Genomic DNA, 17,046 nt, shown 5'->3' with positions numbered 1-17,046 from the left:
ATTACCGAATTATATATGTCTATCAAACTTCGGTCTAAATCAGTGAATTTTTCTTTTTTTGTATATACGCGAAAACAACATTTCAGGAATTGAATGAATCATGAAGTTTTAGTATATGATCTAAAGGATGAATATAGGCTCTCATATTAGGGAAGTATGTGTGCGCAGGAGGGAGCAATATCTTGGTATGGAAAGTTTCTGAAGGGGTGTGGGTGTTAATAAAAAGTACCATATTGGAATAATCGAAGTATATATCGCGAGTAAGATATGCAAGACTAAACTGTACAGTTATACGCCGTATGACTTTATTATAAATAAAAAATTAGAGTTGATATTTTCACATTTTACTTACTTAATTCCGTAGGAAAGTTAAGTTTTCCATTATTGCCAACCATCAATAAATTTACCCGAAGTTTTGAGTATATAAGCCTCTATATAATATATAGAGTATATTACACCTGAAAATACTATATATAACATACAGTAGTCTTTTATAGACATACCGCCTTGATTATATTACGCCTAACATTTCGAACAGCGAGTTCACACGATAGAGTCGAAGGCAAATAGATTCTTCATCAAAAAGTTCTTATGATATTTTTAAAATAAAATTGAATATATAAAGTCACAAAACGATGGATTATAAAAATATGATTCATTTAATCCCTTTTACCTTACCGATTTCGATAAAAAGTTTTTTATTGTCTCTCTGTAGAAGGGCATGAAGTCCCTCTTATATCTCCCTGGTCCTGAATGCCCTCTCAAATGTAAATCTGTGTCATTACTATTGTGTATCTTTCAACAGCATAAGAATTTTAGATCAACTTCTACCAATAAATGAAAATGTGTATTTGTATGACTGATGGCATTATAAATGTTATCTATTTGAATTAGAGTTAACAAATTTGGCAATAATATATTTTAGTGGTGAAAATGTACATTAAATTTTTTAAAAAAAGTTTCACAATACACATTGTCACCACCCAAAGTATGTATTTGCCATATTTAGTAGTTCTAGTGCAAACAGTCTGGCATGTAGAACACAAACATATACTACTTTCTCATGCATTAACAGATACTGATCTAGAATTTTTAGAACATTGATTTAAGTTAATTGCAACATTCAGCAAGATTTTGATGCCCTCGTGCTATAATTTCTTCAAATTTTGTTGCATCATTTTAACAAAAAATACCAATTGATATGCAATTTTATCTTCGATTTTAAAAATCCTTTTAAATATTTTTTTTATATAATTTCATATTTTGCAATAAAATTCAAACCATTAACATTGTTTAATCAAATATTCAATTGCAATTTTTTTGTATAGTTGAAAACTAAAAAAAGAAATATCTATTTATCTATACAGTTTATATGAACAATCAGAAAGTGGAAATACATTATTCCAAATGGAAATGTGCAAGTAGAAATACATTAATCAAAGATTTAAGTTTTTAATAGCACAATGATGTCATGGGACTCGACTCAATTAAGAATGCTCATGTACACAATAAGCAGAACAAATAAGACCATCAAAATAACTTGTTATTTATTACAATTTGATGCTTAAAAATATTTCTTGAAGGTTTATTATATACTAAAAATATAAAAAAGCTTTATATCTATATAGATATATCTTTTGTACCATTTGTTCATTTCTTTAAATGTTCTCTTTGTTTTCATTTGCCTTTTAAAAAAAAGATATCATTAGTTCTCCTAACAAGTTCCTTGGGATTAACAGAAAATTAATCATCTTTTCAAATATAATTTTAAGTTAAAAAGATTTACTTTCGAAAACTAATTAATTCCAATCATTTCTAGAAAAATCATGCTGTATCAGATTTATTAGAAATATATAAAGGAATATTACTAAAAATAATACTACAGTATAACACTACAGCAATTGCTGAAGTTTTGATTTTTAAAAGGCAGTACCAAAAAAAATGATTATAGAGTTCAAAAAAGCAATTAAAAAATATTTTCATCTATAAGAGATTAAAAGACTGACAGATTGCTGTTTCAAAAACCTTCTTTTTACATACTAACAAAATATAATTATTTTAATAATCTCTACTATAGTCTTTCTTTATATTTATTATGAATACAATTTTGCTGAGATTGAATTAAAATTTTGGAAATTTCAAAACTAATTTTATCTCAGAATTATCAATTTTTAAAGAAGATATTTCAATCAATTACCAAACAAGGATCAATTGTTAACAATCTTCCAAAAGATATCCACAAACTAATAACAAAATTTTTTACATCATACATTATATTAAATACATATCTTGCTTTTGCAAATAATATCAATAGATTATTTTCAATAAATGATAAATTTAATATTTTGAATAACTTTTAAGGTTAATTGGAAGAAAAAATGAATTGTACATCCATAAAACTATACTGCTACTTGCCATAAGCATAATAATAATAAATAAAAACTAAATAAGAACAATAATAAAATACCTCCCTTCCCTCCCACTTATATCCTTTTAATATTCACATTAATGAATCAAATCAATTTTGATGCCATTCTGCTGATGGAAAAATGTATTCTATCAATAAAGATTTAGAAATTTAAATGGGCATAATATTTTTCAAAAATTTATATTTATTTTATAACAAAGAAAATATGCTAGTATTGTATTTGCATTCAAATTAGAGATCTTAGCATGAAAAATAATTTTTAATTTTTTTTTTTTAATAATTTTTAATTTTCTATTTTTTTGGTTAGTATTAGAAAAAAATGCAGCAGAATATATTACACAGGTTTCAAGTTGGATCTGATGCTCAATCATCACATTTTTCTAAACTGAACTATGAAAAAGAAAAGAAATTTAAAAGAATATTAGTTTTAATATATATATATTATTGCATGCACAATTTTCTTATACAATACAGATGTGGCACAGGCTTTGAGCAAAAAAAAGCTGGATTTTCTAAAATAATCAATTTTGCCCAGCATAAGTACTGTGAAAAACTTTGATAAGTACAATTAACAGAGCAATAAAATAAATAAATTTATGCAAAAAGTGCTTGAGGTATAAAAAATATTGAAGAATTATAACACAAAAGAAAATTAATCTCACTAATTATGAAATTTGATTCCGAAAAAAATAAATAAATTTGTGAAAAGGTGTTATGTTTAATAATAACTCGGGTAATAATAAAAGTTCCTCAATAAATGGGAGAAATACTTTAGCATTTTTTAAAAGAAAAAAAAGTATATTGAAGTAAATGAGGAATCAATATACAGAGAAACTGACTACAAAAATACTATTATTTTCTATAAAACCTTTACAAAATATTAGAAATGTTCCCTTGTCACCATAAATAAAAATCAAATATCAAAATATGTTCTCATTTTTAGTACCAATTATTATTATATTTAATTTTAAATCTGAATTAGCAGATCTTCATGTGTTATTTTACAACAGAATGTTACTCGAATAATTTTCATAAATACTGTATATGGTTTTAAAATTAATTTTATTAATGTAAAAGACTGAAAAGATTCTTTGATGTTCATTTCTATAGAAAAATGTAAAACTTAAAATAGGTGTAGATAATTTAAATGATCAAAAATTAACAACTGATGCACCTTTTATGAAAAATCTTTTATTTTACATTATATGCACTGACAGAAAAATTAACATTATTCATTTACACATGTCATAATTTAAAGAAACACCAATAAAATATTTTTAACAGAAAAAATCAGGGGAAAAAAATTGTTTTCACATTAAAACAGAAATGCCTACAATTTGTTCTTCACAAGTATATGAAGGAAGGAATGACAAATTCTTGAGATCACGCATTGAAGTACGATTCTGGCCCATTCCCCCTCAAAAAAAGTCACAAATGAGGGACTTGGGTGTAAAACTAGCCTGTACACTTATTTTAAAAAGGTAAATTCTTGTATAAAGTGCATAGAAGAAAGATAAATAAAACATTGCAATGTATTTGCAAGAACAAACATAATAATAATTTTCTAATCCAATCTGATGAAATTGATTAGTACTTTAATGGCTAATTAAAGTACAAAAATTAAAAAAAGAGAGAAAAAGAGAGACAAAAGCACCCCTTCAATTTGAGAAAATGAATGCAAATTAATTAAATCAAACTACTGCCAAAATAAATAGGATTATTTCCCCCCTACTAGATAAAAATTAATTAAAAAATATACATTCTTCACAAACAAGTAAAAACAATATAAATGAAATATGGTAAACGTAGGATGCCTAAATAATTTATGAAATGATAAACTAACAATTACAAAATATCCGTGTATGCAATGCTATCTTGTCATAAAAATAAAATAAAAAATATTGCAATTATTGCACATCATACTACACATTGTTCAGTTTTGCAATTTTTAAATTAAAAAAGGGATGGCTAGTAAGGTTACTTACAAAAACTAAAAATTCCTCAATATTGAAGAAATTATAAATAAAAAGGAACTATAAAAAGTACAACCATGCTTCAACTAGCAATAGTAAAAATAATGATAAAATATGGTGATTATACTATTTTAGCACCAAAGTTTACAGCACAAGATTTGGTTATAACCAAAGATTTTACAGCACACTTAAATTTAGAATTTACCAAATATATTGTTAAACATGTGCAAGAAAAAAATTACACACATTTAAGTTTCATCAAATATTCAGCATCAAATTTGTGGCATCAAATATTACAATAACTATTAATCTAAAGAATCTATGTTCAACTGAAATAGAGGCAATACTAGTATGGATAAAGAATTTTGACACAGTGCTCTTCATATAAAATTTTATTATGGAAACATGAAAATCTGTATGCTTTCAAATGATATAACAGAAAAATTTGCATTGCAGCATCTATGATTAGTTTCTCAATGACATTCTTTAACTATACATTATAATAAAATAAGTACCCCATTCTGAAATGCACAGGATATAGAATTTTTTTACACTAGTATAAGTGTACAAAATCTATATATACAAATAATCTGGAGGTCTCCTTGTTATTTCATCTCCTGTCTCTATAACGTCTGTTGTCAACACGATTTGGCATACGAGCTGTTCGTCGTAAAAAGTCATCTACAGATCTTTCATACTGAAAATAATAATAATAATAAATAAATAAGGAATAAAAAGATAATATTTTAAAACATCACTCATGTTTTCAAATAATTGTTTTTTTTAAACTAATTGAATTATGATGATAAATAATAACTATGAAAATTTAAAGAAAAAAATTTGGGAAAGCGAAAATCTAGGAAAAAGAAAACCATTTCAACCATTGAATCAAAATACTATAATGCATTCTAGAATGACTTGAGAAGAAATGTGAAAAGGGTTTTTTTATATATATAATCTATAACACTGCGATCTTGTCAGAAAAAAAGACTCATGAAAACATCAATTTTTAAGATTTTTTTTTTTAAAAAACTCCTATGTAACAGAGCATTAAAATTCTTCAGGTACAAAGATTCAATTACATCTAATTAATATCTATTCATTTTATAACTACAATACTAAATACTATCAGGCGAAATTAAACAACCACTTGGAAAATTAAACCTCAAAGTTCGATATAATTTTTTAAAGAGAAAATAAATTTATGCAAAATAACTAATTACTTAATTTAAATAATTATCTATGACACTATTTATTTTTATTATTATTAACACATACAAAATTAATCTTACAGCTCTTTTATCCAAAGGTCTTGGTCTTGGGGGTGCAGGAAAGTCCTGATGATGCATGGATCTGTCATAATAAGCTGATGGCTCCATGGCAAAAGGTGGCTGAGGAAAATTGCACTGGAAGAATTTTGGTTTTTTCAAAAAAAATGCCAAAGATTATATATATATATATATATATATATATATAAAATGTCTTAGGGTCATTTAATAAAACTGAAGAAAGATTACCTCAAGAAGTTGAAGTGCCAGAAAATGCTAGTGAAGTATGGATGGATCAGTTCATTGTTTAAAGAAAATAAATTAAGTGAAAATAATTTTACAATAATTGTTTTCTTAAGGAGTGGAAGGGTAGATCCTAATCATTTCCTCTATTTATTTTTATTAAATATTACAAAATGTATTCTTAATAACATATTGTCATATTATATATATCCTCTATCTGTTTAAGATTGAAAAATTCAATCATTATTCTTGAAACAATAGGTAACATTAGGGAAAAAATTCAAAAGCAAAAGAGAAATGTAGTTAATTGAAAGAAGCAGAAACAATTATCCATGCAGCAATAAATAATTTAGTTTGAAACAATTTGAAAAAAATCCATAAATATTGTTCCTTTCCATAATAATTCTTGTACTATACACAGGTAATTCAAGTGGAATGTTTTCAATCAACTTAGAATGAACATCTTATTTTATGATTTGAGACCTTTTGCTGATCTGAAGAAAGTACTTAAAAAACAACAACTTTAGCCATAGGTAAACATAGAGGATATAAAGTGTGGATAAATTCCAGATATTCCAAGATAAATATCTGAACCAGTATGATTGATATTTTTCTTTTCTACAATACATTTACAGATGCAGGTTTAATGGTTTGGTATGTTTGAATATACTTGAGATATGCAAATATACTGTATCTAAAACTGCAGCAATTTTTTCAGCTTAGATTATTTCAAAACAAAGAAGAAATATAATTTCATAATCAAGAATGCCAATTAATTTTCACCTAAAATTAAGCATTTCCCATAAATGCTGTTCATTTCCAATGATTGGCTAATCAAATTAAAAGAAATCATCTAAAATATTAGGGTAGAGTAATATTTCACCATAAAATTTATTAGTGGATTTAACTACAAAATATATCAATAAACACAAGAATTTTTCTCAATAATCCTATATACATCAGAATTGTAAAAAATATCATCAAACCCTTTTCAATGTGGAATATTAAAAATTTTGAAACATAATGGGGTGAAAAAAATAAAGTGCTCTAAAAGTAGATTTCACAGTTAAAAAAAAAATGTTTAGCCTTTGTAAAAAATTCCTTAATTTAGGGATAATACATGTTTTCACCAATTAATTCCGGAAAAAAAATCTGCAAATATGATTACATAATATCGCATGACAATAACACTAATCATGAATATCTTAGGTTTATTAACATTTCTTATTTATATTCCAAGAAATTTAAATCATTTATTACATTAAAAATACCCAATTTTACAAATTTTTTTCTACCTGATATATAAATTGCATCTAATATATGTAAATAAAGAAAAATAAAGATTTATTATATTTGAAATATTAAAATTTAAAATATCAAAAAATGATAAAAATTGAAAATCTCTTATTATTTTGAACAAAATTGCTTGATACAGGTCAAAGTGCCTAATTGAAGAGACCTTAACACCTGTTTTGATATATTCAAAACTGAATTAAATGAATTTGAATCATTGACCTCAAGATACAGGAGGAAAATGACCCATTTTATTAAAATTGTAATATTTAAGAACAGAAATTCTCATATAAAAGTAAAAATTTCAAATAAAAATTTTTTACAAAAGAAACCATATTATATCTTGCTACTATCTAGAATTTCGAAAGGAAATAAGACACTTCGTTTCTAGTAATTTTTCAGATTTCAAGGTGGAAAGGTTTCTTCTCTTCATTAAAAAACTCTATATTTACTATAATTTCATTTGCAAAAGACAGTGGATATGAATTAATGTTATCATCCGTTTAATGTAATCAAAATATTTTAGTATTGAATTAATACATTCAAATATACACAAAAATATTCATTTAATGTAATCATTACATTGTTTAATGTTATCAGGTTTGAAATTGAAAATTGACTAATCATTCATTTTTAACCAGTATTAACGATTGATGCTCATGAAATTTCTTGCTGCACTTGTACAAAAAAACATCCAAATAATTTCCCCCAAGGTACAATTTCACATTTAAAAAAAAAAAACTCATCTGAATTAAAAATGGTGTAAATTGAATTAAAATAAAACAGCTAACCTCTGGCTTAAAATCTATTTAACAGCAATAAATCACTGTTGGCTATGATTGAGCATGACAACAAAATAGATGAACTGATTTGAGTGTTATATACAAAAATTAAAGTCTTAACATTTATGAAAGTCTACCTAAAATAACACAATGCAGTGGCATGATTCAAAATTTTATAGTCGCTTCATTGTAAAATTGCCAGCTTTTTCTGATTATAATCAAGTAATAAATAATAATGATTCTGACAGGGAAAATTATTTTGAAGAAAACTTTCCAAAAAACACCAAAATTAGTCAAGTACTTGATATTTTATAACTTGATTTCAAATGTTATTCAATTAAAAAAAAAACAATACAACATGAAAAGCATATAAGATAATTGTTAAAGATTAATTACCAATAATAAACAAACAACCAATGTTCTAATTATTTTTGATATAAATTATAGAAAGCTCCAAGGTGAGTGTTTTTTTTTTTCTTTTAAATCTTTAAACTTGATTTTACCCAGTTCTGATATGTTATCAATTGCTTACTTTAACAAAGTCCTTAAGCCCCAAAGTGTTCATATTAAGCAGTACTGTTGTACAAATCAACAAACAATATTTTTATGTAACTATCTGTCGAATAAGCCTAAAAGAGTCACTTAATTAAAATAAGTTTGCTTTTTTAATTTACTTTAAGATTTAAATCTACTTTGGTTACAATACAAAAATTTAAATGCTCTGACACATAAGAGAGAATAAGAGGATTTTGTTATCTTAGTCTTTTTGGCAGACTTTGTAAATAGCAATGAGAAAAAAAAGTATTCTTAAATGTTGATTGGAAAAAAAAATTCTAACATAATAAGCTTTTGCTATAAATCCTTTTCTACTTTGACACTCCATCAAAAATATTTTTTTAAAAATAAGGTGATTGATTATTCATGAGCAAAAATTGAAGGCAATTTCCAAGAATAGAAAATATTCTCAAGTTTCGTTTAAATCATCTTACTTTAAAAATTCTATTAAAGAAAATAATCAATATTTGATACAATTTAAAACGAGCAAACTTATTAAATTTTATTAAATATGAAGTATTTCATTGATTTTAATTATGGAATATTATTAATACAATTTCACATAACTTTATAGTAGCAGTTCCATCTTTCATGAAAACCAATTATCCATACTTATAGAATTAAGATTATAAATTTATGTTTTTATAACATTAGTTTATGATGTATGCAATAAAACTTTCTAGAAAATAATGATGAAAAATTGTTTCACTGGAATTCTTAAGAAGAGGTTAGCATGCTGATAAAAATAGATGAAAAGTAAACTGGTAAACAATACTACATAGAATTTAAAACAGCATTTATTTGTCAGTAATTGAAAATTTACAATCTACTTGCATTACCGAAATATAAATTCATGGATTCTTCCCTAATTTACAATTTTTTATTAAATAAAAATATCATAAATATCAAAGGACTTACTGGTGGTCCAAAAGGCATTACAGGCATAGCATTTCTTTGGTGATAATCTCTGGGATAATCCCCATAGTTCTGCTGAAATAAATATTTAAACTATTTTTTAAACAAAAATTAAAAACAACATTTATTAATCATAAAAATACACAAATAATCACAAAATAATCATAAATAAGAATCAAATACAATAAAAATGAGGCAAAAAGTAACAAAGCTTTATGCATTAGAAAAGAAATGCAAACTTCATTTAAGTTGCATTTCCATTAAATTGACAGCAAATAAATCTCAGAAAATTAGGATTTATTAAGGTGGCAATGGTATTAACAGCAATGTCTCTTTTTATTGTAATTTTGTTTGTTTGTTTAATACAGGAAAATAAAATTCAGAGTAAACAATGGTTAATGCTGTGCCTGCAAACAATGGGTTTGGAGTAATTACTGAATAAAGCTAACCACTGGTAAAATAAACTCATAATGCTGCGCAATTAAACACTTAAGTTTATAATAATGCCTTTAGGCAGCTAGTTTGTTTGCACAGATTGATTTTAAAGACTGTTACATGACATATGGAATACATTAAAAAAAATTTCATTTTGCTATTTGATACAACTGAAAAACACAAATCAGCTTATTGCAAATTTAAAAATGCATATGTTATGAAATAAAAGTGAAAATCTACAAAAATGAAATTGATATATGATTAAAAAGGCATTTTTTTTAGTCTTAAGATAATATAAAACTATTTTTGCAAGATATTTATTTTCGGAAGATATTGACAATTTTCATTGGCAAATTATAGCTAACATTTGGTAACAGTTAAGTCTATTTTTGTGCTTGATTAAATATCTTGTTTGAACACTTTTTTTTTTTTTAATTCTTTTACATTTTTCTTTTTTTTGACTGAATGTAGTTTTGATAACACAGTGTCTCCAAAACATTTCTTATAATATTTTGCAGTTCCATTATTTAACTAAGCATTGAATTAAGTACAGCTGCAAAAACACTGAATGAGGCAGCATGAAATTTATATGATATTTTGTTTACATGTTAGTGTTGCCATTTGACAATAAATAATAATTTCTGTGCCCCATACTTTAATGTTTTATATGCAGAGATTTCTGAAATTCCATCATTTATAAATATTTTTTTTCCTTTTTTTTCTTTCAAAGAAAATAATGAATCTGCATGTATTTTAATACAGAAATTTATTTTATACTTTGCAGAAAATAACAATGAGCATAAGGTAACGAATCTTAAGACATTTGTGATAGTTTTCAAGATAGGGAATTATTTTACATGTAAGAATAAATGCAGCAGTTAAAAAAAGTTTGTTTTACAACGGAATGCTTCTTCTTCTTTTGTTCATATTAATAAAGAAGAATAACACAAAGTATGAACTAAAAACAATAAAAGGATTTTTACAACTGCTTTCACTCAACCCTCCAAGAAGAGAAATTCTAATTGGTTTTCATTTTTGTTAAGCATAAAAGTATTAAATGAGATTTATTATTACTTTTAATTAAGATTAAATACTTGTGAAGAAATATTAAATAGATTTTTTTTAAAATTAGTTTTAATATTTTTTTAATGAAAATTGTTTCTATTCATCTCCTTTCCAATTGTGCTTGTTTCAGAATACAAATCAACAATTAACTTATAATTGTAAAATCAGTTCATAAAAATCTATTAATAATATCAGAATATTAATTATTTAGTAATAAAACTGTTTGAAGCTCATGAAATTTATGATAAAAGAAATGAGGTTCAGTTGAATAACTCTGAATAGGACCCAAATTTAGCTTTTTCAAAGTAGCTTGCTTACATACTGAACAAAATTCAATTTTAAAACCTTGTATATGATATTATACAAGCAAAAAATTCAAAATAAAATTATTTAATTTGATAAAGTTTTTCCTACTCCCATGAGATATATATAATGTCACTATCAAATAATAGGTTACATATTACCAATATGTAACAAACTATAATTTTTGGACAATTTTTTTTTAGTACTAGCAAAAAGAACTTACCCCATTCACAACATTAGAGCGATTTCGCATATTAAATCGGTCAGGAGATCTAGATAAGCAAACAAAAAATGTTTTGAAACATAATTAATAAGATTAATATTAATAATACCAAAAGAATTATCAAAAGAAATAAAATTAAAATAAATTTTTAGTCTGTTAAAAATCATGTTTTAATATAAGAAATAAATTACCTGTCTCTACCCTGCATTGACTTATAGAATCCTAAAAATAAGAAAAATATAAAATTTAAATTAAAATAAGAAACAGAATTCATATAAGAGTATTGTCATGGGTGGTTAATGTATGGCCTTTAAATCTGTTTAATTTCACATAAATATCACATTTATGGGGGAGGGTTCACATTTGCAGTTAACACAATTGTATGCCACTGACCTTACTTTCTTTTTCGATTACATAACAAAGCAATATATATTTCCAGGTTCCTACACAAGTTCCAGATAACATACATCTATCCATTTAAAAGATTTTGATTTTTTTTGTTTATGCTTTTTAATGATTTATTTTGAGGTAATACAAGCATACCAAATGTAATTCTTATTTTCTTTAGTTAAAAACTTTTTTAACTAATAAAAAAAGATTTTATGAGTTAAATTTTTTTAAAACTCTTAAAATGCTTTCTCAATTATTTTCTATCAATTATTATTATTACTAATTTTTTTAAAGAAAAATAAATTTTATTACATATTTTTTCTTACATTACTTATAAAGATTTTATATAATTTTGGATGCTGATACATTAACCATAGATATTTTTTATAAGACTCAAATATATTTATAACTACAGAAATTATTTTAGTGAATAACTCAATAAATATTCTTACAAAAAGAAATTTTCTATTTATTTATTTATTATTTTAATTTAGAATCACCTTCTATTCCTAAGAAAAGACTACTTTCCCCCCTTCTGCACAGAAATATATTTTGTAGAATATGGGTGAAAAAAAATTCTTTAAAAAATTACAACAATCTCCAAGGTCAGAATATTTTTTTTCTGGAAAACCATGGTGAATTATTAAAAACACTGGATAATTTTGTTAATATCTGAAATGTAAAAATTAGTAGAATATAAATTTTAAAAATCCATTATCCTTTATATAAATCCATTTCCAACTTAGTATAAAAGAAAGAATTTGTATTCTAAATAATCCCTGGAGTTAAGGCAAAATTCTACAAAAGAATGAGAAATTCTTATTTCTTTATTCTGCTCACACTTGATATAAATATAAATTTTTGGGGAGGTTTAAAAAATGAAGAGTAAGTGAATATAAGAATAATCATAATGAACTTTCTGAATAATTAGCTATGAAAAAGTACTTCAAATAAATAAATTTGGGGAAAGGCTGTTAATAACAAGGCACTTATCTTCAATTAGTCATGTAGTTGATTTGAAGATGCATCCTATTATTAAGTGTTTAAACTTATAAACAAAATTCATTCAACATGAATGTTATAAATTGATAAATATTGCCCAAAATCCATTAGCAAATCAAATACTCTGATTATTCTAATGTATAGAAGATTTCAATTAATTAGTAAAGTGAATAATTAATGGGTATATTTAAACCAATTTAATCTGCACTTGACTGATTTCATAAATTTTATTATTTACATTTTTTTCAGACTAAAATTATTCAAATTTTCACTATAAAATATTTAAAATAAAAAATAGGATGAAAGAAAATAGAGCTTTTTCTTAAAAACCTTCATATTCCTGACGACTTCTCTTAGGTCTTGGAACTTCGAAGCTTTCTGGTCTCCTGCGACGTCTTCTATGTATTAAAAGAAAAATTATTTAGGCATGAAGAAAAACATTAACAACTCAAGATAATTAGATAAAGACCACACTAACAAATTTGAAATTTTCAATGAAAAATGCATTAAGAATTCTTTGCAGTTTATACTTGTTTTTCATTCAAATATACATTATTAATTTTTCTTCTAGCATTTCTTCTTTGAAATTTGAAAAATACAAAAAAAAAAAAAAAAAAAGATTACTGTATTTTCAATAACTATTTACCAACTAATTTCATTTCCAATTTCGCAAAATATATTTTTAAAACATTCTTAACATTCATATAAAAGAAAAAAATTACCATGATCATTTTGAATTTTACAGCAATTGAAATTGTTCAGCAACACTAAAAGACTGCATAATATTTATCAATGAGACAGTACCAATGTGTTTACCAATTAAGATTTAACCAGAACTAAAATCATTTTCAAAGACATTGACTCAATTCAGAGTGCTGGATACTTAAGAGAAAATATTTGAAGTTGAAGTATGCATTATTGCAAGGACAAAATGGTTAAAAATGAAAATCCATAACTTGACGCTATCCATAATTAGCTATTCCAACAATCAGCAATGTAAGAATCCAAAAAAAAAAAAAAAAAAAAATCTAATTAAAAAATTTTGCTGCATTTGAAAATACAAAGCAGCCAGCTTAGCAAAAGGCACAATTTCACATGGCTTCATTCTGACATTTTATTTAGCATTAAATCTTTTAGCTTCAAAGAAAATCCAAGTTTCCTTTAAATATGATAAAGAAAATTTTAAATGGAACAAATATTAGATAGGTTCTTTGGTGATGCATGAGAAAAACAATTATCTACATTTACAATGGGACTATGGAGATGATTCATTTGCATTAAAATATGATTTTCCACAATATTTTTAAAGCAAACCTTTGATATATAAAATGCATTGGTGTTTGTTATATTAGCCATTCTTCAACATTTTTTTGAAAACTTTTCTTTATGCACTTATAAATTTGCATTTTGTTTTTTTGGGGAGGGAGAAATTATATATCTTGAAAATTAAAGCCACAAAAGAACATTAGACACAAAATTACCCTTCTCTTTTATATAAATATCTGATTCTCCTAATATATATTTGCCTAATAAAAAATTAATTCAAAATAGATTTTAATCTAGTGGGAAATGAAGAAATGCAATATCCTGGCATTTTTTTTTTTTTTTAAATTTTACAATTATTAAATTCTAAGCAAAATTTTGGATTCACAGAACTGAAGGTTAGTAATATAAACTTTAATATTACATTTCACTTTCAATTAATATATCACAAAATAGTTTAATAATTAGTGTGGTCTAATATCCAAAAGACTACAAAGTAAATTAATAGCCAACACTTTTTTATGAATGGAACAGAAATCAATTTAAAAAGATTTAGAAGGGGGGGGGGAAATCAAAATCTGTACAACAGCTTATGAAAAATTTGCAAATGCTTATAAAAATAATTCCTTTTAAAATAATTAAAATTACAAAAAAATAGGCCCACATTCAATCAAAATTTGTAATTACTTATAGACTTACTTAATAATATTAAATTACACTTTACCTTAAACTTTTATATAAAAAATCTTTCTTTAAATCTACTTTATATCTACTTATGCATCATCAATTTAGAACAGTATACTGACTTGAAAAATGAATTTCAAACTATCCCTTCTTCCACTATCATACACAGTACAAAATATATTAATTCTACAAAAAAAAAAAAAATCTTGAATGATGAAATGAAGGGAATGAAATGAATGAAAGGGAAAGAAGGAACTCAGACAAAATTTATAATATATACTTATGTATAAATTTTTATGAAAGCAAGCAAAATAAATAAAAGTCTACAACATTCTAATTAAAATTAGAAATCTAAATTTTTTGAAAAGCATTTTTGGGTGTGTTTTTCTGAAAAAATCTTTGTAAAGAATGTCAGCAAGAGAGGAAAATAATAATAATAATAAACAAAAAGGGAGGGGGAAAAAAAAAAGGAACACAAGCATAAAACATAAGATAATTTATACTTGGTTTCAATTATTTTAAGGTATTATTTAAATCTTTTTTTTTTTTTATAAACGGTATATTATTATTAAAAGTACAATAAACAAAAAAATTTAAGTAACGTCAAAAATTATATACTCTTTTTATTAAATTTTAACTTAAATCAGTATAAAAAAATCCGATATATACCAGAACATCTGTAATCAAATCTTTTGAAATTTAAATTACAGGCAATTCAAAATTTTATTATATTCCTTAGTGGCAACTATTGAACAACTCCAAGAGTCAGGATAGCGAGGAACTGAATTAACTTTTATAGGTCAACATGGTTTAAGAGTACAAAAGAAATACAGAGGAAGAAAGCTCTAACATATGAGGGAAGGTCATTCTCCTGGTTGAATTTTAAGCGCAATCTGGCTTATATTATTGTTTTACTATGAGAAAAAAAAAAGCCTTTGGCAACCAGCCCATAAGCAATTCCTTAGTAAAATATACATTCCTCTATCTGTTTTTGAATCATATTGCTGAAGAGCAGAGCATGAGGGTAGAATCAAGATTTTATTAGCCAATTAATTTTTGCAGTTGATAACTTAATCTATTGATAATCAGTAAATAATGATTTGACTTCTAAAATTTGTTTATGAGATTTTTATTTTGTATTAGCAAGAAACTGACAGAAAATCTTAATACCTTGAACCTATGCCTTTCAATTCAAGCTCTGAAAAAATGAGTCAAGATTGCCTAATTACCTGATTAATATGATTTTTCAGAAATGTTGGCAATATTTGGGACTATCAAATTAAGGTCATTAAAAAACTTTCAGCAGCCACAAATGTTTAATATTTTAACTGAGACTCTACACTACCATCAGGTTCAATAATGAAATTTACATTGAATTAAAATTTTTTATTAATCTATAAATAGTAATTAAACATGCAAAATCAACCAATAACTGTTAAGATGAAATACAAAAAAGATATATTTTGTTTATTATTAAGAAATGCAAGTTCCACACAAGCAATACTCTAAATAAAACATATCATGCACTATAGTTCAGAAGTTTTCAATATAATTCAGATATGGAAACATTTTTTGGATGTCAACAAATTTATCAATTTTTAGAATTTTATATTTAAAAAATTACATAATAATTCATATTTAAATTCATAATGGATTAAAATTTATAAAGGACATGCAATAAGATTATTAAAAGCAAAAACAAAAAACAAAAAAAACATAGCTATTTTCTTTAACAATAATTACTAAGAAAACCACGAATTTTAAAACTGCTTTTATAATATATTTAAACATAAGTCAAAACCAAATTCTTTATGCTAGTTCACATTCTGGAGCTATAGTTTGTACTATAATAATTCATAAAATAAATCATTAATAATCCAGTAATTTGGTGTATCACTGAACAAATTCTAAAAAGATCTAATATTTCACTTTATTCTTAAATAGAGTTTGTATGGCTACGTTAGGCATTCTTTTTCATGTATGAAAATTTTATACTAAAATTTTTTTTTAAGAAAACAGAAAAGTATCACTCAATAAAATTAACAGCTGATATTATGTTTATTAAGAAATAAAATTATAAAAAAGAGAGAAAAACCATATTTCACATCCCAGCTCTTAAAAGACTAACCACAGAATTACAAATATTTTTCAAACTAAGCTGTGAAAGAATCACAAATGAAGGAGAAAAATCTAAAATTATTGAAATCACAAAGTGACACAGAGT

At 24.6% G+C, this 17,046-nt stretch overlaps 1 protein-coding gene across 2 annotated transcripts in view; it reads right to left on the bottom strand.

Moving 5' to 3' along the window:
* Window positions 1-4,780: 4,780 nt before the first annotated feature.
* The window catches only part of LOC129980541 (YTH domain-containing protein 1-like), a 35,541-nt gene continuing 23,275 nt past the window's right edge, over window positions 4,781-17,046 (bottom strand). The window contains exons 15-20 of one of the 2 annotated variants that reach the window (XM_056090887.1): window positions 13,206-13,273; window positions 11,675-11,705; window positions 11,484-11,532; window positions 9,461-9,529; window positions 5,694-5,807; window positions 4,781-5,098 (exon numbers count right to left, since the gene is read on the bottom strand). In XM_056090887.1, the coding sequence (XP_055946862.1) occupies window positions 5,012-5,098; window positions 5,694-5,807; window positions 9,461-9,529; window positions 11,484-11,532; window positions 11,675-11,705; window positions 13,206-13,273 (418 nt within the window). In that variant the 3' untranslated portion in view covers window positions 4,781-5,011. Of the gene's footprint in view, window positions 5,099-5,693; window positions 5,808-9,460; window positions 9,533-11,483; window positions 11,533-11,674; window positions 11,706-13,205; window positions 13,274-17,046 lie in introns of both variants that reach the window. The other variant, XM_056090886.1, reaches the window with a different exon arrangement.

The sequence above is a fragment of the Argiope bruennichi genome, chromosome 8 (genome assembly GCF_947563725.1).
Source record: "Argiope bruennichi chromosome 8, qqArgBrue1.1, whole genome shotgun sequence".
NCBI classification, from domain to species: domain Eukaryota; kingdom Metazoa; phylum Arthropoda; class Arachnida; order Araneae; family Araneidae; genus Argiope; species Argiope bruennichi.
The sequence above is the reverse complement of the archived record's forward strand: the minus strand, read 5'-3'. Positions and strand labels throughout refer to the sequence as shown.